General features: G+C 41.4%; 1 protein-coding gene across 3 annotated transcripts in view; it reads right to left on the minus strand.

The window, feature by feature from the left end:
• Positions 1 to 24,988, minus strand: part of GRID2 (glutamate ionotropic receptor delta type subunit 2) — a 1,226,781-nt gene that overhangs the window by 523,416 nt on the left and 678,377 nt on the right. For all 3 annotated transcript variants that reach the window (XR_009555818.1, XM_060247053.1, XM_060247052.1), the window contains exon 3: positions 22,618 to 22,902. Coding sequence is in view for 2 of the 3 variants with exons in the window: in XM_060247053.1 (XP_060103036.1) it covers positions 22,618 to 22,902 (285 nt within the window). In the remaining variant the exon portion in view is untranslated. The remainder of the gene's footprint in view (positions 1 to 22,617; positions 22,903 to 24,988) is intronic.

The following is a 24,988-nucleotide window of genomic DNA, read 5'->3' on the forward strand; positions in this document are numbered from 1 at the left end:
GATCATAGAATGAGCCAGACTCTATTTCTTCCACTGTAGATTAGGGATGCCAGGTCTGTGTTGGAAAATATCTGGAAGCTTTGGAGGTGAGTCTGGGAGAGGGTGCAGTTTGGGGACGGGAGGTGCATTAGCATGGTACAATGCCATAGAGTCCACCGTTCAAAGCAGCCATTTTCTCCAGGGAAGTTGATCTCTGCCAACTGGAGATCAGCTGTAAAAGTGGTAGATCCCCAGGCCCCACCTGGGGGCTAGCAATCCTAATTGCTATTTTAAAACCCTAATGCAGTGTTTATAGAATGTCCCATTTTGTTGTATGTGTAATTGGCTTTGAGTCCCTGTGACAAAGGAAGACTAAGGATAAGGCAAATAAATAGCTGAATTGTTTATTTAAATATTTGTGCCCTGCTTTTCTTCTTGGCTCAAGGCACCTGACTAAACATAATTAAAACATTGCCGAATAAAATATCAAATACCACCTACTGTAACACCACTCTTCCACAAGATGCCTGCTGTTCCTACGCCATCAGAAGCCCTGGCAAACAAGCAAGCCCATTCCACAGTGTGGAAGCTGTGATGGAAAAGGCACTGGTAGGCCATTCTGAGTGGGGAAATAGCCAGCAGGGGTTAGCTTAAGAACCACAGTTGGTACATGGAAACTTACAGAAAGAGACTAATTGCACTACTGGCAAGATTCTTGAGATCAGTACTTAGCCTGATCTGTCTCTGAACACAAGTCCTTATGAAGTAAATTTTTTTTGGCCACTGTGTGACACAGAGTGTTGGACTGGATGGGCCATTGGCCTGATCCAACATGGCTTCTCTTATGTTCTTATGTTATGTTCTTAAGTACAACTCTAATTACCATGTTCTTAGATGGAAGTTCCATCTTACTTTCAAGTTGAAACTTACATTCAAGTAAGTGTGCTTAGACTGCCTGGGCCATTTTACAGATTGCACTAACTATGCTGCAGTTGCATAGAGGAGGTGGTATCTGACCCGGAGTCCTCCCAAGAGTAGCTGTTGTTATTTAGTGTTGATTTATTTATTTAGTTCATGTATACTCTGCCTTTATCCCCAATGGGGACTTAAAGCAGCTTACATCATTCTCCTCTCCTCCATTTTATCCTCAAAGCAATGTAGTGAGGTACTTTAGGGTGAGAGTGCGTGACTGGCCCAGAGTCACTCAGCAAGCTTCCATGGCAGAGTGAGAATTTGAACCTGGGTCTGTCATATCATAGCCCAATACTCTAGCTATGACATCATATTCCTGTTTTTCATGAGAATTATTATTTTAACTCCCCATGAAAAGCAGCAATTGTCTCCTCAGAGGACTACTTATTCAAGATTTTCAAAACCGGTAGGTACGATACTTGTCGGTTCTCTGACCTGCCCTCATGGAAAGCTAAAGACAGCAAATGTTTACAAAAGGTTTTTGAGTGAAAAGGAGGAAGAAACTGATGGAAGACTGTTTTTGAACCAAGAGGCTAAATTCACTAGAACAATTATATGTGAATTATTCCCTTGACTCTGTTATAGATACGTACTACCTAACAGTAACAGCTTCCTCAGTTTTATGAGAAGAGCTGCCTTAGTGCTAGAAGACAGATGGGTATTTATTTTTCATTTCTATGAGCTGGTTAGACAAACACAGTAATTGTTTCAGGTGCTAAATCAGGGCTGGATATATAGATGTATTCAAGTAGCAGTACTCCTCGTGCCCCTAAAATCACTTTGGCCCCTTCTACACTCAGGCTTGATTCAGATTTTGTGAGCACTCAATCCACCTGCTACAGATCCACATCACCTAAATTAATTCTGCTTTTAAAAATTTGCTTTGCACCTTTCCAAATGAGACAGTGTTATCTGCAGATTTTTACTTCTGTATTTGCATTGTTTAACACGCTTCTGGGCTATATTTTTCTTTTAAAATTAGCATTTTGTGGTTCAATAGGCTGTGTGCTACATGGTGGTGCCTCTGCAATATTCCCCTTAAGCTCAGAATGTTTAACAAAACTAATTTTGCCTTAGGTTAAAAGTGACAATTGTTTTCACTCACTGAACACCTATACAGATTATTGCATTGTGTTGAAGAGAGGGGCCATGACACAACTGAACTGTGATCCCCATACAAATTAAAATTAGAAGGTAGAGCAACATGGAACAAACACTGAGATGTAAATTAACACAATCTGACATTCAAATGCAAACTCCGGAGGTTTGGGAAGGAGTTTGGAAACCCAAAGGAAAAGTTGTACAATTAAGACTTAGATCCGGATCTGAAGAACGCTCTGGGCCAAAACAAGTTTTGAGAACTTCAGGGCAACAGCAGAGTGAAAGTGGTGTCCGAGCACATTCCCATGAAACAAATGTAGAAGCTAGAAGAAACTACGAGGTAAGACAGAACTCAAGGTGGTATGTAATGTAGAAGGTAGCTTTGGAATGCGCACAAAGAAAGGATCAAACGGCTAGTGTAGAAAGGCCTTTGATGCACTCATCAGCAAGCAGCAACTGGAGAAACAGAGGCTTTTCAGAACACCGTTAAATCTGAGCAATCAGCTTTGGGACAGCGAATAAGGCCAGCCAATACACATAGAGCTTATTTATTATGGTACTTAACTATACAGTTAATTTATCTTTGATGTTTTTATTGGTGGAGTTTTAACACTGCCAATTACCCCATAAAACGTTCTGTTTTAACTCCTTGAGAATTACATATCCCCCAGGATAAAACATACATTGAGAAGTCTTTGAGAAGCACTCTACTAGTTTCCTATCAATCATTTTTTTTAAAAAAACTTTTAAAATACCAATTGTCCCCAATGATTGGAGAACACCCTTTCTGCACTTTTTAATGAGCTTCCAATAGGAATGATTTAAAAAAAAAAAAAACTTTGTTTCAAACTTTACAGTTGCCTTTATGTTTCACTTGCCTCCTCCCACACCTCCTTTCTGAAATCCACCTTTATCTATCATCTTCTTATCTGTCTCCAACCAAATTATCATCTGTCACCCTAAGCACAGGAATATACGCCCTTCTTCCAACTCAGGTGGGTAGTTCATATTCTGGGTATAAGCTTTTGTATGTCCACACACTTCTTCAGATAACTGAAGAAGGTATCAGAAGAAGTGTGCATGCAAATGGAAACTTAGACCCAGGATAAAACTTAGTTGGTGTTAAACTTTTTCCCTCTTTGTTAACTTTATATTACTGCTTTTTTGGGTTAATTTTACTCTGCTGCTTTTATCTTGTTCTGTATTGTTGTATGGCACATAAAGAGTTTTTAAAGGGAAATTCAAATAAATATGCAGTTTCTTGACAGGATGCAGGATCTTTGTCTGTCTACCTGGGTACTGCATTTTACCCTTCTTTTCCTCAGAAAGGAGTGGGGGAGGTTATTCTATCTTCCATTCCTGCCTCACAAGAGACTTGTGATAACTGAGCAGGTAACTGGTCCAAGATCAGACACTGAGCATCCTAGTACAGCAGGAACTGGAACCTGGAACTGACACTCTAACAGTTAGAGCCTAACTGTTATAGCTTTCCTTCCTGGTGAAATTAATTAGGAACTAGAGAAAATTACTAGTCCCAAGTACTCTGACCAGAAATTATGGTGAGGAGAACCAAGGCCTGCAGAATGCACCTGGGTGCCAGAAAGTCCTCTCCATAGGGTTGACAGGTCTGTGTTGGAAGATACCTGGGGACTTGGGGGGGGGGATCTGAGAGAGGGTGGGATTTACTACTAGGTGCTGGTGTGGCAAAGGGCAAGGTGGTTAGTGGGAGGTAAAAACAGAGTCATCTCATTCGGGTTTTATCTCCACTCTTGCAACACTGCAGAAGTTGACAACTGATGTACAAGACAGTCAACAAACATTTCTGCAACTGAACAAAAGAGGAACGCTGACTCTTAAGTAGGTGCCACGCCTCCTTTTGCTACCATGTTTGCAACAACAGGAATATTCCATTCATGAGGGAAAACTTGACACACATCCCCTTTCCTAAAATCCACTACTCAATACATTCATCAGAAGATTAGTGAGACAAAGAAGAACATGAACATAGGAGGTCTCAGTTTGATCCAGAACTTCACGAAACTCTAGCTCAGGGATTCTTAACTTGTGGTTCAGTGTTGGCCTTTGGGGGCTCTGTGAACTGAGTGCAACCCCCTCCCCCTTTTTCTTTGATTTACTTTGAAAACTGTATGGGGGGCAATCTTCCCCCCCCCCTGGCAAATCATGTTATTAAAGTATTGTTTCACTCCAGACAAGTGCTGGGTGGCATGGGATGCAACTATACAAGCTGAAGTGAAGTACAAACATAGTTGTTGCTATGTTATGATGTTTCTCTAGGGACTGGGTCCATAGTTTTCATCAGATTCTCAGAAGGGATCCATGATGAGTCAAAAAAAATATTATGAAACACTTCCCAAGCTCAAGAACTCATTTTCCATGTTGTAAAGTAACACAAAGAGGTCTTTGGCGACACGGGAAATATGAAGGCATTACTTTGCCACTGGTAATTAACTTTGTACAACCAGCCCAAACTAGACAAAGTCCTGCTGGTTCCAGAAAAGAGGTTTTCAGGTTTCCCACTGCTTTTGCTGTCAAACAATAATATTTTTCTGGAGTTCTGGTAACAAAACTGAGAAGATGCTCAAAGTGCATTTCACTTGCCACCCATGGTACAATCCTAGACTTATTTAAAGTAGGTTATTGAATATTTTTCACTTTCAAGCAGAAATATAGGATTTAAGAGTGAAGGAAGTTTTATTTCATTTGGGTATGGAAGCTTATATTTGGGAGGGGAAAGCTCCAGACATTTCTCTTAAGTAGATATATTCAACAACTGAGCTACTGCAGAAGTTACTTTCCATAATAAAAGGCAGAACAGTATTTCCCCTCTCATGCTATGAGAGAAGCTTCTCTCTTCATTCCACACTGCTGCTTTTTCATTGAGACACATACCTGTGTGAATCTTCATTGCCAAGCTTTCCCAATCTTACTAACAGAAAATAGCTGCCCCCCTGGGTTTGAAGGATATGAGCCAAATACGAGTGAGGATATGAATGCAACGGCTATCTGTTAAAACAACAACAAAACCCCACTCTGCATTACGTCTGTAAAATCAGCCTGATCCTGAATCGGGGCAACACAGAAGTTTTTAAGAGGCAGTAAAGAAGTTTATTTGAGCCTTAGCTATCAAACTTTTCCATCTGAGACAGTCCCCCCTGATTGGGCAATGTTTTTCCTCCTCCTTGGAAATAAAGGATTAACAGGGCTGGTCAATGGATTCTAATGGAGCCACTGACCAATCAGGGATTCAGATAGGGTTGCCAGGTGTCCTGTTATGGTGCAAGACTTTCCACAAGCAACACCTTCTTCCTGCTGCCACTTGTAGGGAAAAAAACACTGTTGGCTGATGGATTGACATCACTTCCTGGGAAACCTGGAAGTGACATCAGTCATCTCTAGGAACATAAGAGAAGCCATGTTGGATCAGGCCAATGGCCCATCCAGTCCAACACTCTGTATCACACAGTGGCCAATATATATATATACACATACACACACACAAACACACTGTGGCTAATAGCCACTGATGGACCTCTGCTCCATATTTTTATCCAATCCCCTCTTGAAGATGGCTGTGCTTGTAGCTGCCACCACCTCCTGTGGCAATTGCTGGAAACCATGTGGTTTTATCATAGAGCTTCCAGTGATTCCTAGAAGGTGTGACATCACTTCTGGGTTTTCCCCAGAAATGCTATAAATACTGTTGCTGACAGTGGTCCTCAGAATCCCACCAACACTGGACTCAGAGACGGCCATAAGGACAGCTACCCCATCCAACTACAAAGCTGGCATCAGCACATCCTGGTATGGGACAGCTGCCAGGGAGCATTAATTCTGGCAAGACCCACTGCCATTGGCCCCCATATTCATGCCCATTCTCCATCCATTTGCTTTCCAGAGCTCTACCTCTCATGTTTCTCCCACTTTTGGGGGCTTCTCCCACTTTTGGGGGCTTCAATCCATCACTGGCCAGCAGAGGAAACTCCATCCCCAAACAGGGAAAACACCATGCAATGTCCCTGATGTGGTGACATCACTTCTGGGGACATCATGCCAGGGACACTCTGGTTTGGGGGGCAAAATTTATGGTTTTGAAGAAAAAAAAAGCCCAGAGTTTTGCCCCCAAACCAGTGTCACACATGATGTCACTGACACGATGTCACTTCTGGGTGATGTCATCACATTGGAGACACACCTCCAGAATGCCCCCTAAATTCTCCCACCACAATGGCAAGGGGACCTGGCAACCGTACTCCTGATGGTCACCATGGCAGCGCTCCTACCTGCACAAACCATCCAGGCTCACCAAATAAAGGATGTGCAGGCAACTATCTATGAGGGGAGTGGGAGGACCTCTGAATGAGACTGGGACAAATGCACAAGCATATTGGAGTCACTCAGATGGGAGCCAGGAGAGGAAGTGTGACAAAGTCCTAGTGGTGGGCACAGGAAGGGATGGGAGCCCATCCAAGACCTCATGTGTATATGGCTAGATTTCATAACCACAGTTTCTTTATGTGGCTGATCCTTCTAAAACACTGTACTACAGACCCCCCCAGATGTTTGTTTAGTCTTTAAACAGGAATGTTTGTTATTAAAGAAGTCACAGTGACAGAATCCCATTTGTGATGCAGTGCGGTGACAAGACACTTCAGAATTTAAATCCTTCTTGCCATATTTTTCAGAGGAAATAATATATATTAATGCAAAGATAAATGATAAACTTGAATTAATTATATGTTTATTGAGGCAGAATGCTGTAAATGAGTATGCTGGAACCTGGCAAGTAACCAAATGAGTAATAAACAGGTTTAAGATAGTCTGGAGACAACCTTGAGAATATTACAGTCATGTGGCAGCTGAAAACAGCTTCTGGAAAATTGTAAGCACGGTTGCAGTCCATTAAGAAGCTCTGGATAATTTTATGGAGCTTTATTAAACTTGCACTAAAATGTTATAATTTTTTTTAATGCAAGTTTTCAAGCATATCCTTACTGTTTGTTTCTCCAGATGGAAAAGGTACGGGGACAGAAATTCTGTTTTCCCTTCCATGTACTTTGTTGGAGATTCTTTTGTCCTTTTTTATTTCAAATTTGAAATGTTTTTTCCCTATTGATACACCCATTTTAAATCATACCATCCAGCAAAATGGAGTGACACATGATATACATTTGTGAGATGACATTTAGCTATGAACCATATGGGAGGGGTGGGACCATTGTTGCAGACATTGCCAGAAGAATAGTAAAGAACAAACTGCATAGAGACTGTTTAAAAAAAAAACAACTAAAATATGAACAGTTCTCCAAACTAAAATCTTTAGCCACATCACTGCTGAGTCCCTTAATTTTACTCAGAGTAGACACTCACAGACACACAGTAGAACACAAAATATTAAGTAGGCTTTGTCATGCTGCATAGAACCCAGGAGGACACCATCTTGTTGTAAATGGTTGCTTTTATACTGCCACGACATTATTAGCTCTCCTGTGTAACACAGAGCAGCAGGATACATGCCAAGATATCATAAAGGACACCTTCCTGGGCTTATACAGCAAATGGGATGTTTACCCCCCCCCCTTTTTTTTTCTGTTCATCCACGTTCATTTTGTACTATGCAAGTGATTAACTAAATCAATTTTGACTTTGCTATGAGGGCTGATGACAGGGACAGTATCAAATGCTTTCCATGGTGGTTCAAGATATGGAGGTAATCTGAATACAAATATACTTGCATAGTGTTGGAAATATGTATCTGTTTTGTATGCCCTTTGCAATGTTCTAAAGTTCCTGTCATTATAGGGTTAACACTGTGCCTGATTCCCTGTTGTCTGTATGACCTGGGAAGAAGATACTGACTGCTGTCAATCAAGGTCTAGAAGCAGGAAAACCTGTTTTGTCTGTTTGGTCAGTTAGTCAGGTGACTTCCTTTGTTCAGGCAGACAGGTCAAGGAGGAAGTAGTCTCTATTAAGCGCATGATCTTCTAGTATGCGGATATAGTTCTATAGTGTTTGTTATTTTCACCTCCCAGTACCCTTTCCGTGTAGTAATAAATACGTTTTTGCTTTCATGTTAAATGCCTCTCAATGATTATTTGATCCAGTGATCCATCGAGCTATTTCAGATAAAGAAATTCAAACAGAATTTCCCTAACATATAGAAGGTAGGATATCCTGATGTATTACTTAGAGACTTATGATGTGTTGTTTAGTATTAATGCTTTCAAAGTGAGAGACAATATGGAATAATATAACAAAATAATAAAAGCAATCGCCAACGATAATAAAGAATGTAAATATTTACAATGGCAGGTAAATAGCAAACTGTGCCAGTTGTCACTTGTATACTGGAGACAAATCATTAAAAAAACCTGCAGATAATCTCCCCCAGAAATTTCAAGTACTGTGTATACTAACAATGTGAGAAATATCATAGATCCTTGGGAGATATTCATTAGAGACAATACTCCCCTGCTATCATCTTCTGAACTCTCCCAGTAAGATCAGAATCACTGCAGAATAGTGCCCTTAACCCCTCAAGAAGTGTTGCCAAATACACAAATTACAGATATCTAGAGCCACTAAAGCACCGTGTAGAGACTTGTTGAATAATGAAGACCTGAAGAAGAAACCAATGAAATGGTGTCTTACCGATCCTTGTAGTCTTTCATGCTTTAGTTCATCCCAGCATCTATGGAAGCCCTGTTTGTTTTAATTTAATTATTATTCATCTTTCAAGCCTCAGTTTATCTCAGCATTTATTTAAACCCTGTCGGTTATAATATAATTATTATTCTAGCCTTTGCAGGCTATTGTATAATTTGCATATGTTTGATTTATGTAAGTATGCATGAGTAGTAAGTGTGAATACTGTTAGGCTTGCAGAGCCTGGTTAGTTTACTGAGCATACACAGAGTTTTTGTTGCTCCAATTTGCTTTAATAATATATCCTTACAACTCTTTGGGAGCATTAGTATTCTTTATTGTTATAATTGTTTATACATAGCAACAGAATATTCAACAAGTCTCTACACAGTGCTTGTCCTTCTAGATAAACTTTCAGGTGGTGGCTAGCCATCTCCTGGGATTATAATTGATCTCCAGCTGACAGAAATCAGTTCACCTGGAGAAAATGGCTGCTTTGAAGGGTGGACACTATGGCATTGTACCTTTCAAAACCTTACCCTCTTCAGACTCCACCCCCAAAATCTCCAGTTATTTCCCAGCCTGAAGCTGGCAATCCTAACCTCAAATCAGTCCATGGTTAATAGTATCAAAAGCCACTATGAAGTCCAGGAGGATCAACAGAATCATTAATACCCCCAACTATCTCCTGGTGAAGATGATGAACCAGGAGGAGGACAATCTCACTCACAGATCTCGGTCAGAAGCTACTCAGACTGAAAAGGATCTAGATTAGATTTTGGCAACTGCACATTCAGTCAGTTTGCCTAAGAATATGAAATTCCCCAGAGAGTCTATGATTGTCTTATTTCCACTTCCATCAAAAAGAGATCTCAAAGAAGATGACAATATAGATTAATTTCCTTTTAAAAAGATATTTTACAAGTTGCTTTGGCAGCAGCTACCACTACAACACAAGGATCGTCACTATGCTACTGAAGGTAAGCTGAGTGTATACAACAAAAGTATTTTATATAACACCCTCTTTAGCAGAGTCTCTGTCTGAAGGGTGATTAACATGTGGAATTCACTGCCACAGGAGGTGGTGGTGGCTACAAGCATAGCCAGCTTTAAGAGGGGATTGGATAAAAATATGGAGCAGAGGTCCATCAGTGGCTACTAGCCACAGTATATATGTGTGTGTATATGTGTGTATATACACACACACACACATACATATTGGCCACTGTGTGACACAGAGTGATGGACTGGATGGGCCATTGGCCTGATCCAACATGGCTTCTCTTATGTAATGCTGAACACTTACTGTGAGAGTTACACATTACCTCACTTCCTGATGTACTGTGGTTAGTGCCACTTCCTGTGGCAATCATTTTGCTCTTGGTTCTCACCAGCCTGTGTTCCAGTTCCAAAGATGCCTACTACCTCAAAAAATGCTGGGGACCCTTGTGTTAGAAGTACTATTACTCTCAGATTCCATACACTACAAAAATTAGTAAATTTAGAATTCAGGGAGGGGGTGGGAGCACTTGGGTTCACCCGTGTTCACTTGACTTGGTTAACTTTCCTCAGCTGGTGTCAAAGGATGAGCCCATGGCAGTGAGCAAAGATATGGGCGTCTAAAATGGATGGCTTGCCTAACAGTTCATTTGTGAAGTCAAACTTGTAGTATTGTCAGTCCTATTTTTATATTACATCTATTACCTACACCAAATCAATGTGAAATGAAAGCAGCTGGCTGTGGATATCTCAGAATTATAGCTACATAACTACTGGACAGCTTCATGACTACTGGACAGCTTCACATTAGCTACCATAATTAAAGTCACCAATTTCCAGCCACCTGAATTCAGGACAAATCTTTCTCACACCTGACAATATGAAACACAAGAGTGGAGAGCAGAGAGCCAGTGTCTGATGAGGACTAAGAAGCTCCTAGGGTGACTAAGGTCTATCTTCTTGTTCTCTAATCTAACTGGCTTCACAGGATATTGTAAAGAAAAACTGGGGGATGAGAGAACCATGTATGCTGTTCTGACCTCTTGCAGGAACGGTAGAATAAAATGTAATAATAACAGATAAAAATACGAGGAAACAATGTTAGAAGACAGGGTATGCTTGAAACAATCTCATTTTGATCAAGTCAATTAAAAGCATGGAACCAGGTCAAAGAAAGGTCAAGTTCAATGATTTTATGCAAGGATTTTTGCCAATATCAAATGCCAGTTTTAAACATTTAGCATTTGGCAGGGATGCAGAAGCTCCGTGCCTGTCATAGTTGCCAACATTGCAAAATAACCATGGACCTCGTTAAGATTCTGGTTCATTTCGCATTAACAACAAAAAAGTTTGGCAAAAGATATTTAGTTCATTCCTGTGCGTGCTAACTTAGAGGCAACCCCTACTGAGTTCAATGGCACTTACTCCAGAATGAGTGTATTTGGAATGCATAATGTGTGCAATTATATTAGAGCATCAGGCAAAGCACCGATTTCAAAACAGCCTAATCTCTGTTTCTTTTCTTTTTTTCTGCCAGTAGCCTATCAGGTTATTTCCTCTGCAGTGTTTAAAAAATGGCAGGACTTGATGCTGATATTCCAGGCTGTCTTGACTGGTTCATTAAGCTGATTTAAGTGTTCAGTGCAGAACCGGCACGTGGGAGTCGGTGAACTAGGCAATTGCCTAGGGCGCCAGCTCCCAGCAAGGGCAGGTGTCCCCTCCCTGCTCGTGCCATCCCCAAACCTCCGCCACTCTTTTGGCTCTGAGGAAGCCGATCCCTCAGAGCTGAAAGAACTGCATTTCCCTCCCCCCGCATCTTCTGAGGGCACAGGGGAAGGGAAAGGCCAAGTGTTCCTTTGGCTTTGAGGGATCGGAGGATTCCCCCCACCCTGATCCCTCATAGCTGAAAGAACCGCATTTCCCTCCCCTCGCATCCTCTGAGGGTGCAGGGGAAGGGAAAGGCTGAGTGTTCCTTCAGCTTTCAGGGATCAGAGGATTTCCCCCCAATCCCTTAGAGATGAAAGAGCCACGTTTCCCTCCTCTCGCGTCCTCTGAGGGCACGGGCGGGAGGGAAAGGCCGAGTGTTCCTTCAGCTTTGAGAGATTGGAGGAGTTTCCCCCAATCCCTCAGAGCCGAAAGAGTGGCACTGAGTGCCCAGCATGATGATGCCATGGTGATGTCATCATAGCACATGTGTGCAAAGTGAGGCAAAAGTTTTAACTTGGGGGGGCGCATGTTGGGGTTCTTCTTTGGGCAGCAGAACCCCACGTGCTGGGCCTGGTTCAGCAGCTATTTCTTTTCTTGATATTTGGCACCAGGGCATTTTGAAAGTTGTATCTGATTGTTTTCTTAATAGTTTTTCACATGCCTACATAATTCATGCCTGAACAGATTCCCATGACTATTTATTATTTATTTATTTATTACTTTAAATTTATATCCCGCCCTCTCCGCAAGTGGACTCAGGGCGGCTAACAACATACATTTTTACAATTTAACCAATAAAACTACAATTTAAAATTATTTAAAACACTTAAACATTAAAACATTCCATTGCATTTTTGGTGCTGTATCACTATGATATAATTTAACATAAATATAAATGTAAATGGTGATCATGGCACTCTTTAATGGTGTAGAGTGGCAGCTCTCTCCCAAATTAGGTTAGATCTCAAAGGCCTGTCGAAACAGTTTGTTCTTACAGGCCCTGCGGAAAGCGGAAAGATCCCGCAGGGCCCTTATGGCCTCTGGGAGAGTATTCCACAATTCTGGCACTGCCACTGAGAAGGCCCTAGCTCGCGTCTGCCGCAACCTAGCCTCCCTTGGTCCAGGGATGGACAACAGATTTTTTGTCCTTAAACGCAGTGCTCTCCAGGGAATGTGTGGGGAAAGGCGGTCCCGCAGATAGACAGGCCCCTGACCATAGAGGGCTTTAAAGGTCAATACCAACACCTTGAAACAGACTCGGAACACAATAGGTAGCCAGTGCAGCTCTCTCAGCACTGGCCGAATGTGCTCCCACCGGGGGAGCCCCATTAGCAGCCGCGCTGCAGCGTTCTGCACTATCTGTAGTTTCCGGGTCAGTGCCAAGGGTAGCTCCATGTAGAGAGCGTTACAGTGATCTATTCTTGAGGTGACCGTAGCATGGATCACCAGTGCTAAGTCATTGCGCTCCAGGAAGGGGGCCAACTGCCGCACCCGCCGAAGATGAAAAAAGGCAGATCTAGTAGTGGCTGCTACCTGGGCCTCCATTGTAAGAGAGGACTCCAGGAGCACACCCAAGCTCTTGACCTTGGGAGCCGGGATTAGTGACACCCCATCAAAAGCCGGCAGAGGGATCTCCCCCCCGAACCACCCCGACTCAGATAGAGAACCTCCGTCTTCGTCGGATTCAACTGTCCAACCCAGTCTCAGCCTTCAAAACCTACTGGGCGTTATCCTACCACAGCTAGAGTTTCTCCATTCCAAGGAGCCTTCCTCCAATATAAATGGCTTTTCCACTGGAAGAAGGGTCACTGATGGTGTGGGAAGGCTTCAAAGTTTGCTAAGTGGAGTGGTAGAAAACAGGCCAGCAAACCTAAGGCTCTATAACAGCAATTGCTTTTCTCCACTGCACTCTAAGATATTGGCGAATATCACAGACAAGGGCAGATCTCCTGTCCGCTATATTGACTCAAAAATACCTATAGAATAATACATAGTCAACATAACAGAGAATTAAAAATCAGATAAAGTATATTTCCTATGAAAGTATTATACTCCATTCATTCAACAGAGAACATTTCTGCCTGTCTTAACACGGATAAAACATTGACTAAATGTTTTCAAACAGTGCAAATGTCTGTCTTTTAACCTGAAACCTGCAGAATACCTACACTGCAAAATGGGCATGGTTGAGCTGTTCTCTCAAGAGCAGTTCTCAAAAGAGCTCAGCCCCACCTATCTCGCAAGGTGACTATGTAAATGAATGGATATGCAAATGAATGCAGCCTCTTTGTATTATATGAGGTATTTGGAACAGGGTGGTATTTATTCTGAATTCCAGCCCAGTTTTGGGTGTGTGTGTGTGTGTGTGAGTTTTCAGAGATTACATCCCAAATGGGTTAAAGAGCCAATCAGTACTTAGTTATCAGTAGTTTGTTCTGATAATTCATGTAATTTACTTTTTAAAATAGAGCTGGGATTCAGAGAGTCGTATGTCCACACAAAGGAGACAGCTGATTTCCTTTCCAGGGGCAGTCTGTGACACCTGGTAGAGCATCTCCCTGGAAGTTTCTCCCCTTTCAAGGAGTTACGGTGGGAAGACAAAGTCTGAAGGACTCCATGAACACATGGTTGATTTCACATGATCCTTTGGATCATAGCCTTTCTTGTTTTGTGCAAACAAGATCAAGAGAGGGCAATGTGATCCTTTGGAGCCTCTTAAATATTTCACCTTGAAGAATGAAAACATACACAGAAAGAAGCACTGAAGGAGTGTAGGGTCTGTTGCTATTAAGCTTACAAAAACTGTCTGAACCATATACAGGGACAGTAGCTGAAAATGACTTGCCACTTCTACAAATTTCCAAAATAAGCTATCAGGTCAACCTATGATTAGTGAGAAGATGTATGATATCCTTTTATAGCTCGCGTCTTCCAATTTCCATGTGGGAATTAATGGAAGAAGGTGTCACAGCTGCATAATGGAATGGGCACTCCATTAAATATTGTTCTTTCTCTGAAGGGTTTCCCTCAGTAGAGCCAGGCCACCTTATAGGAGGGTGGGTGAACATGCTTTGCTCCCACCACAACGTTTTCCTCAGGTGCCATCATGATGTGACATTAATATATACTGGACAAAAGAAAAGGATAAATTAAAGGAAACCATTATGGGCAAACAATGCCTGTCATAAATTAGTCTGCTGTCTGAGAGGGGCCAATTTTAACCTATTTCATTGTATCTCAAATTACAAAAAAAGTCAGTGGGAGCCCTGGAGGAATGGGGTGGTCTCTTATCTACATAGTTACAGGTACATCTCTTTGACTTAATGGACCAGTTGAGCTCAATGTCCTGTAAAAACAAAAGTATGGTTAGGAACTAACCATCTAACTACCATGATGATGATGATGATGATGACTGGTAGACTGATGATAGATAGACAGACAGACAGATAGATAAATAGATAGATAATGCTGAAGCTTTATTTACTTTACATTTAAAATGGATACTCTAATTTTTATTAGTTGATCTTCTTTAATGTCACTCCAAATGAAAATTTTCTTTGAATGCGCCCATCAGCTAAAATTTCACTTATCTCTGGGTCTGACGTGATCTTTCAGAATAATTTTCCTTTCAGCTAACTAATTAGGATTTATATGGAAATAATACCTTCTTTCAAAAGCTTATATTTTCTTGGTTGGCAAGAGAATTTTAAGTAGACTGGAGTCTTCTATCAACCAGAAATAACAGTGACTGTTCTCTGCCCCCTCAATAAATCAAATGAACAGGTCCAGTTGCATTTAAAAAGTATTTGGACTACTTCACAGAGCAGAACAGAATGCAAATAACATTTTGCCCTGCAGAAATATATAATTCCAAATACAAATTATGCTGTATCACTTCTCTAATGAAAGGCAATCATTGATAGCCAAGATAAAAGTCAAATGCAATTCCAGTGTGTTGAACTTAAAACCTATGACACTGATAAATGGATATGTAAATGAATGCAGCCTCTTTGTATGATATGAAGTATCTGAATTAGCATGCTGTTTATTCTGGATTCCAGCCCAGTTTTGTTGTAGCAAGAATTATCATAAATACCAATGACTTATTTTTAGATAGATAGATAGATAGATAGATAGATAGATAGATAGATAGATAGATAGATAGATAGATAGATAGATAGATAGATAGATAGATAGATAGAGAGGGAGGCAGACAGAGACAGACAGAGCATTTTATAGAAAAACAGTCTGATGAAAAATTGATTAAATTAAACTTTTGCTATGCATTCTTCAGCTATTGCTATGGGCATCATTTTCAGAGAAAGACAAAGGCATTTTGGAATTAAAAACGATGGGTGATATACCTTAAACAAAGCAGGGAAGACCAGATTAAACCAAGGACAAACCACTGCACCCAGTGAGAATTAGTCTACTGTGTAAAAAAAAAAGACATATCAAAACATAAAGATAACCAGCAGAGCCATACAAGAGAGAGAGAGAAAATCAAAGGGAGTCAGTTATTATAAGTGCATGAGACATAATATGGAATGTATTTGTTAAAAAAAGAATTAGAATTATATGAACCTGCTAACAAAGGGGGAAATTGTTCATGGTACCTATATTTATTTATGAATCACTTTCTTCCCAGTGGGAGCCCAAAGCAGTTTACAATGTCATTTCCCCCCTTCCATTTAACTCTCATCTCAGTAATCCTGAGAGTGAGGTTGAGAGAGACTGGCCCAAGTTCATACAGTGAGCTTTCATGGCCTCCAAGAACCTAGTCCATACTGGTTCTCTATAAACTGTCTACAGAGGAAACTCTCAATGAACGGAACTGGTCCACTTGCTCATAGTGTGAGAGCCAATGGGGAAGCTGGTTTGTAAAGAGTCACTTTAAATTCTGAACTTTATAAAACTTTAAAGGATCAGCAAAGAGTGCAGTTGTAGCAGGAGGAAAGCTATGGCATTTGTCGTTAAAATCTAAGTGCTAAATTCCTTAGATCACATTAAATATTAAAATACATTTAGCATAGTATTGCTTTATTATGTAATTTGTATTTTTATATATAGTTTAAATGTATCCCTTCACTTGGTTTAAAAATGCCATTTTGGGTTCATTTTTTCTCTCAGCGAAAATTTAATTTTTTAAAAAGGCTGCGCAAAGAGTTCTAGAAATTTAAAACTAAGCTAGCTTGGTACTTTGGGAGTTATAGCTAGTCTAACATATTTTGGTTACTAATTGGATATTTCCCCAATGTGTTAGGGATCAAGCAGCACCAAGGTTCTCTGACACTCAGGGGACCCAGGTACCCACCCTCAGCATCCAAGTGGCAACACAGGTAGTGCCCTTTAAGGCAAAACCTGCTGCTCCATTGCTTGACTGGGATTGGCCCTTTAACAGCCCACTGATCAGCTGGGAGGCAGCCTGAAGCCAGGGGTGGGGAAATGAGATGAGTCACAGCTGGGGTGTGGAGGTGATAGTACCTTGCCATAGGGATTGCTCAGATACCAAGAGAATTCCAGAGGAGTAGAGCCTCCAAAGGCACTGGCCTCAAGATAAGCCAGGCCCTTCTTAATGCAAAGATAAAGCAGTCAAGGGAGACGTGTTGCTTCTTGCTGAAAGGAGCAGAGTCAGGAGAGAGGAGGAGAACAAGGAGGAAAGAAACTACCGCCTGCCTCTGAAGCCTTTGGGAGGGCACACAATGCCTCCATCTGTCTAAATCATGTAGGTCTTCTACATAACATACTAAAAAGCCTGACATTGGAACTGTGACAGAGAGTCATATCTCATTAGGGTTTGTAAAATCTTTTGGGCTCAAGTGCCGTGTTCTACTGGAGAAAGTTTTCCTTCCAGACGTTTCGTTCTCCGCAGCTGAGAACGAAATGTCTGGAAGGAAAACTTTCTCCAGTAGAACACGGCACTTGAGCCCGAAAGATTCTACAAACCCTAATGATGTTACCAGCCGTGAAAACCTGAAATCAATCTCACTTTGTTGTCTGTTCTTGAACTGATTTCCTTTTTTCCATTCCTCTGAAAATCACATCTCTCTTCTGAGACGAAGATCCCAAATGATGACTGGACCTTTTGCCAATCTCATAAATGAGAACACAAGTGGAAAATGGAGATGAGCCACAGATGCTAAGTAGACTCTGGCTATGTATCAGCTCTTAATGACTCTCATCTTTTATGACTTGATACTGTATAAGTGACAATGTGTGCTGACACATTGTTTTCATTCATTAACTGCTTCTTTCTTTGAATTCTGTTCAGACCTGACAGAAGAAGGAAGAGCGCAAATTAGGTTACTAGGTGATGCTCAGTCCTTTATGGGTTTCCTGGCAACAGACATAGATGGCTTCCCTTTTGACCAGACTTGTAAAAATGTTTGGAGTAAGAATGAAAATAGTTGTCTGTCAGAAGTGGCCATAGAGCTGCACAGGTGCTGATCTTGTGTCCGTGGACCAAGGAAGGTACAAAGAACATAATGGTGAGAAAGCTGGTAGGAAGAAGTGCTAGAATGAGGCTGGGAAATATGTGAAAGACTGGGAATTAGGGAACATTATTCACTAGTTCGGGGGTGCAGAACATGTGGCCCAGTGGAGCCATGTTGTGTGGTGTATGGCTGGACCCCCAACCCTCTACTGAACCATTCCAAATTTCTGAGGAAGGAGGAAAGATCAGGACCTTGACTTCCAGCTGTGAGCTGGCATTCTGTTCCTTCCTTTCACTCCTCCTTCTGGAAACTCCTCTATGTATCCCAGATCCCAGCTGGGATGAGGCAAGTAGTTTTTTGGGCAGGCAGGAAGATGAAAATGTCAATTCCCACTAAGCAATTCCAAGTCAGCTCAGTATGAACTACACCAAACTATATATGACCTGGATGGTTCTGGTTAGCTCAACTGCATCAGAACTCAGAAGCTAAGTAGAGTTAGTATCCAAATTGGGATGGGAGACCACTGAGGAAGTCCAGGGTTACAATGCAGAGGCAGACAATGGCAAACCACCTCCATTTGTCTCTTGCCTTAAAAACTCTACAAGGTTGCCAGAACTTTCCACTACCATATATGTTTGCAAACTTCTAGAATTCAAGTTCTAACTTGTATTCAGTATAACGGCCAGGTCCATTCTTGAGTGGTCTGTGAGAGTTATTCTTCTAATATTTTAATATATTTCCTAATTTAAATTTCAAGAGTGCTGAAGATTTCAACTGAACACCAGAAAGAACTTTCTAATAGTAGCAGCAGTTTGACTAAGGAGCCAGAAAGAACTTTCTAATAGTAGCAGCAGTTTGACTAAGGAGCCAGCTATCCCTGGGGTGAGTAGTGGGCTTTGCCTCACTGGAGGTCTACAAACAAAGGCAAATACCACCACCTGTCAGGAATGCTGCAGCTTGGATTGCCTGCACTGAGCCAGTGATTGGACTTGATGGCCTAAAAAATCTCCTTCCAATTCTATGATTCCATGATTAATGCTACAGCAAACTAGTATTCATAAGGGAAGTATTTTCAATTATTTCCACAATGACCCCCCCACACACACATTAACCATCTGAGCACGAACACTGATAGGTGTTTAGGAGATCAATATACAGCTATCCTGGCTGGAATGACAAGTTGATGAGTTGTATGGCTGACAAAGATTCTTCAAGCACCTCTTTATATATCCAAAGTGACAGAAAAAGGTATTTTTCTAGGATTGCCATCTCTGGGTTGGAAAATACTAAGACTTCGGGGGTAGATCCAGGAGAGGGTGTGGTTTGGGGAGGAGAAGGGCCTCAGCATAAGAACATAAGAGAAGCCATGTTGAATCAGGCCAATGGCCCATCCAATCCAACACTTTGTGTCACACAGTGGCAAAAAAATTATTTATACACACACACATATACACACTGTAGCTAGTAGCCACTGATGGACCTCTGCTCCATATTTTTATCTAACCCCCTCTTGAAGCTGGCTATGCTTGTAGCCGCCACCACCTCCTGTGGCAGTGAATTCCACATGTTAATCACCCTTTGGGTGAAGAAGTACTTCCTTTTATCCGTTTTAACCTGTCTGCTCAGCAATTTCATCGAATGCCCACGAGGTATTGTGAGAAAGGGAGAAAAGTACTTCTTTCTCTACTTTCTCCATCCCTTGCATAATCTTGTAAACCTCTATCATGTCACCCCTTAGTTGACGTTTCTCCAAGCTAAAGAGCCCCAAGCATTTTAACCTTTCTTCATAGGGAAAGTGTTCCAACCCTTTAAGCATTCTAGTTGCCCTTTTCTGGACTTTTTCCAATGCTATAATATCCTTTTTGAGGTGCGGTGACCAGAATTGTACACAGTATTCCAGATGAGACCGCACCATCGATTTATACAGGGGCATTATGATACTGGCTGATTTGTTTTCAGTTCCCTTCCTAATAATTCCCAGCATGGCGTTGGCCTTTTTTATTGCAATATCACACTGTCTTGACATTTTCAGTGAGTTATCTACCATGACCCCAACATCTCTCTCTTGGTCATTCTCTGCCAGTTCACACCCCATCAACTTGTATTTGTAGCTGGGATTTTTGGGCCCAATGTGCATTACTTTGCACTTGGCCACACTGAACCTCATCTGCCACGTTGACGCCCACTCACCCAGCCTCAACAGATCCCTTTGGAGTGCCTCACAATCCTCTCTGGTTCTCACCACCCTGAACAATTCAGTGTCATCTGCAAACTTGGCCACTTCACGGCTTACTCCCAACTCCAAATTTATGGTACAATGCCATAGAGTCCACCCTTCAAAGTAGCCATTTTCTTCAGGGGAGCTGATCTCTGTTTGCTGGAGGTCAGTTCTAAAAGCAGGAGATTTCCAGGCCCCACCTAGAGGCTGGCAACCCTATTTTTTATTTTGAATACATTTCTTTTGAATGCTATTTTGACTCCATATCTAGAAGCAATTTGGGTTAGAGTAAAATGTGGAACTATTGCATACCCAGAGCTTTCAAATTGCCCTTTTTTGTGCGCAAACTTAACAGCTTTTGAGGCTTTCAATGAAAAGAGCAAGAGGAAACCCACTGGCTGAACCCTAGACAACTGGTTCAGTCTCTGGATCATTCCAATAATCATCTGAAGCTAGGGGTCATTTGTTGAAGAAGGTTTTCTGTCTGAATCCAGAAGAGTGAGTGTGGAGAAGGGAGAAGACCCCAGAGACTCTCCAAAGAGGGGAAGAAATATTGGATTCTGAAGCTGACAAATCAAATCAAAGCTTCATTTTTTCCTTCCATTTTAAATCTCCCTCAATTCCAAATACAGTTGCAAGTGCTGATTTTTAGAGGATAAAAATGGTGTGGGGAGAGAAAAGTTCTTTAAACTTTTCCTCTTGTACCATTTTCCCACTGAAAACTGTCGCCTCTAAACAGTTTGATAGGGTGAGTATTCTCCCCCCACCCCGCCACAACAGTGTAGATACAAAGAGCTTGATGATGAAACAAAACGGGGGGGGGGAGCCTCCCAGCGGAAAAGCTGCTATGGTAGCTGCACTGGGGGGGGGGGAGTCTTTCAAAATGAGTACAGAAGAAAATGTAAAATGCAGTTTGACCCTCAGATCTTTCTGCTCTGGAGTCAAAACAAACCTTTCAAATGCCATAAGCTGGTTCTTTCCCAAATACCTCACTAGAAATAGCAAAAGGCATATTTTAATGTTTTAAAAATGCACAGATCCAAACCAGAGAATTGTCCATTTAAACTTCTTCCAACATCAATTGAGGGACAGGGCTCTGGGCAGTCATCAGGTTCTGCAGGTTATAGTAGCTCAGCTGGAATTTGGCCTTTGTTGAACCAACTCCTGTTGTTTCTTGGAGCAAGCCCCAAAGAACCTCTCTGATAGTCAGCAGCATCTGTTCTGCTTTTTTGAGATCTGCTCCCTGCTGAGACATTCTAAGTGCCTGTTTGCTGGCTGTCCTGTGCTTTAAATTGGTTATCCTGAGTCACTGTGCAGCATTTTACAGGCTCTCAGGCTGCATCTATGTATCATTTGGATATCACAGTATCATGAAACTATAGCCACCTTTTTGAGCCTGTGGACACTTCTGGAATTTGAGAGGTGGTGTGGGCAACCCCAAAACAGCTGCCATAGAAGGCAGAGCCAAAACCAAACTGACTTCCATCAGAGGTGGAGCCAAACACAACACTTCCCTCTTCACTTTGCAAATGAATTGCAGAAGGGGAATAGCTCACATAATCCAAACCAGACAGAGAATGTGCACTGCGAAAAATATACCTGTGGAGGAAATCACTCCAGGTGACCCCAGAACATTAGAGAAGCTATATGCTGAAGAGAAATAACTAAAACACCCTCTTATGGTTTTAGTCAAGCTGACCTAGAGGGGGAAAAATTACTTCCTAAGTTCACATGCACAAATGAAACACATTCACAAAACTATCCAAGGAAAATGAGTAATTCTGAAATTCATGCTGCTGAGTTAAATTTCTAGAAGGAGACTCCTCATTCAATTCACCAGCAGACAATACTTTTCCCCGTCTCAGTAACTGTAAAAGGACTTATACAAAGGGGCAAGTGTATTACCTGCTCCCACACGACTATTTTAAATTCCTCCTCCTCTAAAGACAGCATAACGGGATGATTTGTTAAATTATAGTGTCTAATTTAAAAGGAAAGATATCATGTGTGCTGCCCTCTGAATTGCCATTATCCATTTCAGTAGGAAACAAGACACTGGGAAGATGACAGATGAAGAAAGATTAGGTAATTTGCACACATGAAGGCTCATCTTGGCTTTCCTTTAAATTGGCTCCTAGGTCAAATCCAAAGCCTGTTTCAGCTGAGTTGCATATTCAGTTTTTCTTCCAAATGTTCTCAGGCACATAAAGAACATTCATACGAGACACAAAGTGTGCAAAAGGGTTGCTAACGTGCTTCTCAGCATCAGAAAAAGGAGGGGGGGGGAATCTCCTGAACTGCTTAATTTGGCACTTATCAAAAGAATTATCAAGCAAAGCCATAAAAGTCGACGACTGTTTTCGGAAAGAGGGAGGATTTTTTTTTAAATGAAGGATTATGTGAAATGCTAATGCTGTCATAAAATGCTCCAAGAGGAGTATAATCTAGTGGAAGGTTTTAAGGACCTTAATGCAATTGCATTTAATGTTATTATATGCATTTAATGATAACAATTATCCCCTGGTACACACAGTAAATACTTACCATACTCGCTATCATAGAAAATAATGAATTTCTGCCAGGCGTATTCTGTGACCACCCTCAAGATGACATCGTTGATGTAGACAGGCGGGCGAACGAAGAGTGTGTAGTCATCGTTCCTATTGCTCCTGGTGGTCCCACAGCCACTTCTTGGAGTTCCAGCTGTTGACCGCTGGATGAAGAGGTGAGGGATGTGCATAGCATCTGCCAGGGACTGGAGGGATCCAGCTGATGTACAGCCAATGGAACTGACAAGTGCCAGAATTCCATGATTCATTAGGTCACAGGCTGCAAGAAAACACAATAATATTCAAGATGACATGGGCATTTCAATGGACACATGCCCTGTTGGATATGGAGGTGGGGAGATGGTGTGCCCTGCTGACTCAAAATACCAAGGGCTGGCAGACTTGCAACAGCTTCAGTCAAGTGTGAAGAAGCTAGAGAGTTTTCATGAATTCAATGATCTTATCTCCTCTTAAAAACAGGCCATTCTGAAAGCCTGCATAGTGCCATAAAAGCCATGAGGCTTGTCTATTCATTTCAAACTGCCAAACATATTACTGCTAATGAGAGCTATAAGACTGGCTATCCTTCACAGCCTGGAAGCAGGACACTGCCAGAAAAGGAGCTACATCTATAAATATAGCCTTCTGAGAACTCGTACTGACATTAGTAACAGAATTCAATATTAAATTAACTGGAGTTCCTGGGGAGATAAATACTTCTTGAAGTTCAACATGCAAAGCTCTGGGAATAGGATATTTGCATTATGTGCGGAGAGATTTTGAAGGGATATTGGGTCAGAATGGTTGTCAGCTTTTGAAGGAAGAAGATTGCGTGTGTATATATTTGTCCAGAAAGAGTTAAAAAAGAAAAGAATTGCTTTAGTGCTATGAAGGAAATAGCAGGCAAGATCTAGACCTTCATCTCTTGCCAAGGGCAATTCATACCTTATTTTCACAAGTATCATCCCATTAAGAGCGATTGTCTGAGACAAACAATTCAGCTGGAAGGATCTGGACAACCTGCAAACTGCAGATGCGGGATTTCCTTACCCTTCTTAACACCTGGACAAATGATACTGTGTTAAATGATAACACAGACCTTGCTAATAAAAAATTAATGGATAACAATGCATTCTGAGTACACGGGTATGAATTATGCATTACATAGCTCAATGGTAGTCTATATACTTTGCATGCAGAAGATCCCAGGTTCATTCTTTGGCATTATCAGTTAGAGAATTTCATGGGTCAGGTAAGGAAAGTCCTCTGCTTAAGACTCCAGGGAGATGTTGCCAATTTGAGTAAACAATAATGGAATGAATGGAACAATTTCTGACTCACTATAGAGCAGCTTTATATGCTGATATCCGGCATTATTCTTTTATCTTATAAAGAGTAATCTCCAACATTACCCTTTATGTTCCCTTTCATGAATATTTCCGTGCAGCCAGATCTTGTTAGCTTTTCATGAGTAATGAATGCACATGAAGCTGCCTTATACTGAATCATACCATTGATCCATCAAGATCAATACTTTCTACCCAGACTAGAAGCATCTTTCCATGGTTTTTGGTAGAGGATCTACTATCTTATTTTTTGAGTGGAGTAGAGCTGCTCGGAATTGAACCTGGGATCCTTTTGCATGTCAAGCAGATGTGCTACCACTGAACCACAGCCCCACCTTTGAGTTCCACATGTGTTCATTAAATAATTATAACTGTGGAGCATCAAGTCACAACCAACTCATGGCAACCCATGGACCATGGTGTTTTCAAGGCAAGAGATCAAGGCAAGGTTTGCCCTTGCCTTCCTCTGCAACCCCTGACTTCCTTGGTGGTCTCCCATCCAATTACTGACTGTGACCAACCTTGCATAGCTTCCAAGCTCTGATGAAATCAGGCTGGCCAGGACTAGTCAAGCTGCCATATTCATTAACCATATGTCAAATAAAACGGTGATTAGGCTGTCAAGCAAGGGAAAGACAACACTCCAGATTTCTATACAGCAGGGGTGGCCAACGGTAGCTCTCCAGATGTTTTTTGCCTACAACTCCCATCAGCCCCAGCCAGCATGGCCAATCTATCTTTCTTTCTTTCTTTCTTTCTTTCTTTCTTTCTTTCTTTCTTTCTTTCTTTCTTTCTTTCTTTCTTTCTTTCTTTCTTTCTTTCTTTCTTTCTTTCTTTCTTTCTCAGATTTATATCCCGTCCTCCCCACCGAAGCAGGCTCAGGGCGGCTAACAACAGTCAAACTAAAACAATAAAACAGTAAATAATTAAAATATTAACAATTAATTAATGCCAATTAAATAATATTAAAAGTTTAAAACAATTTAAAACAATTTTGGTGCTAGTGTTGATTTCATTAAG

The sequence above is a fragment of the Heteronotia binoei genome, chromosome 9, assembly GCF_032191835.1.
Source record: "Heteronotia binoei isolate CCM8104 ecotype False Entrance Well chromosome 9, APGP_CSIRO_Hbin_v1, whole genome shotgun sequence".
In the NCBI taxonomy this organism is placed as follows: Eukaryota; Metazoa; Chordata; class Lepidosauria; order Squamata; family Gekkonidae; genus Heteronotia; species Heteronotia binoei.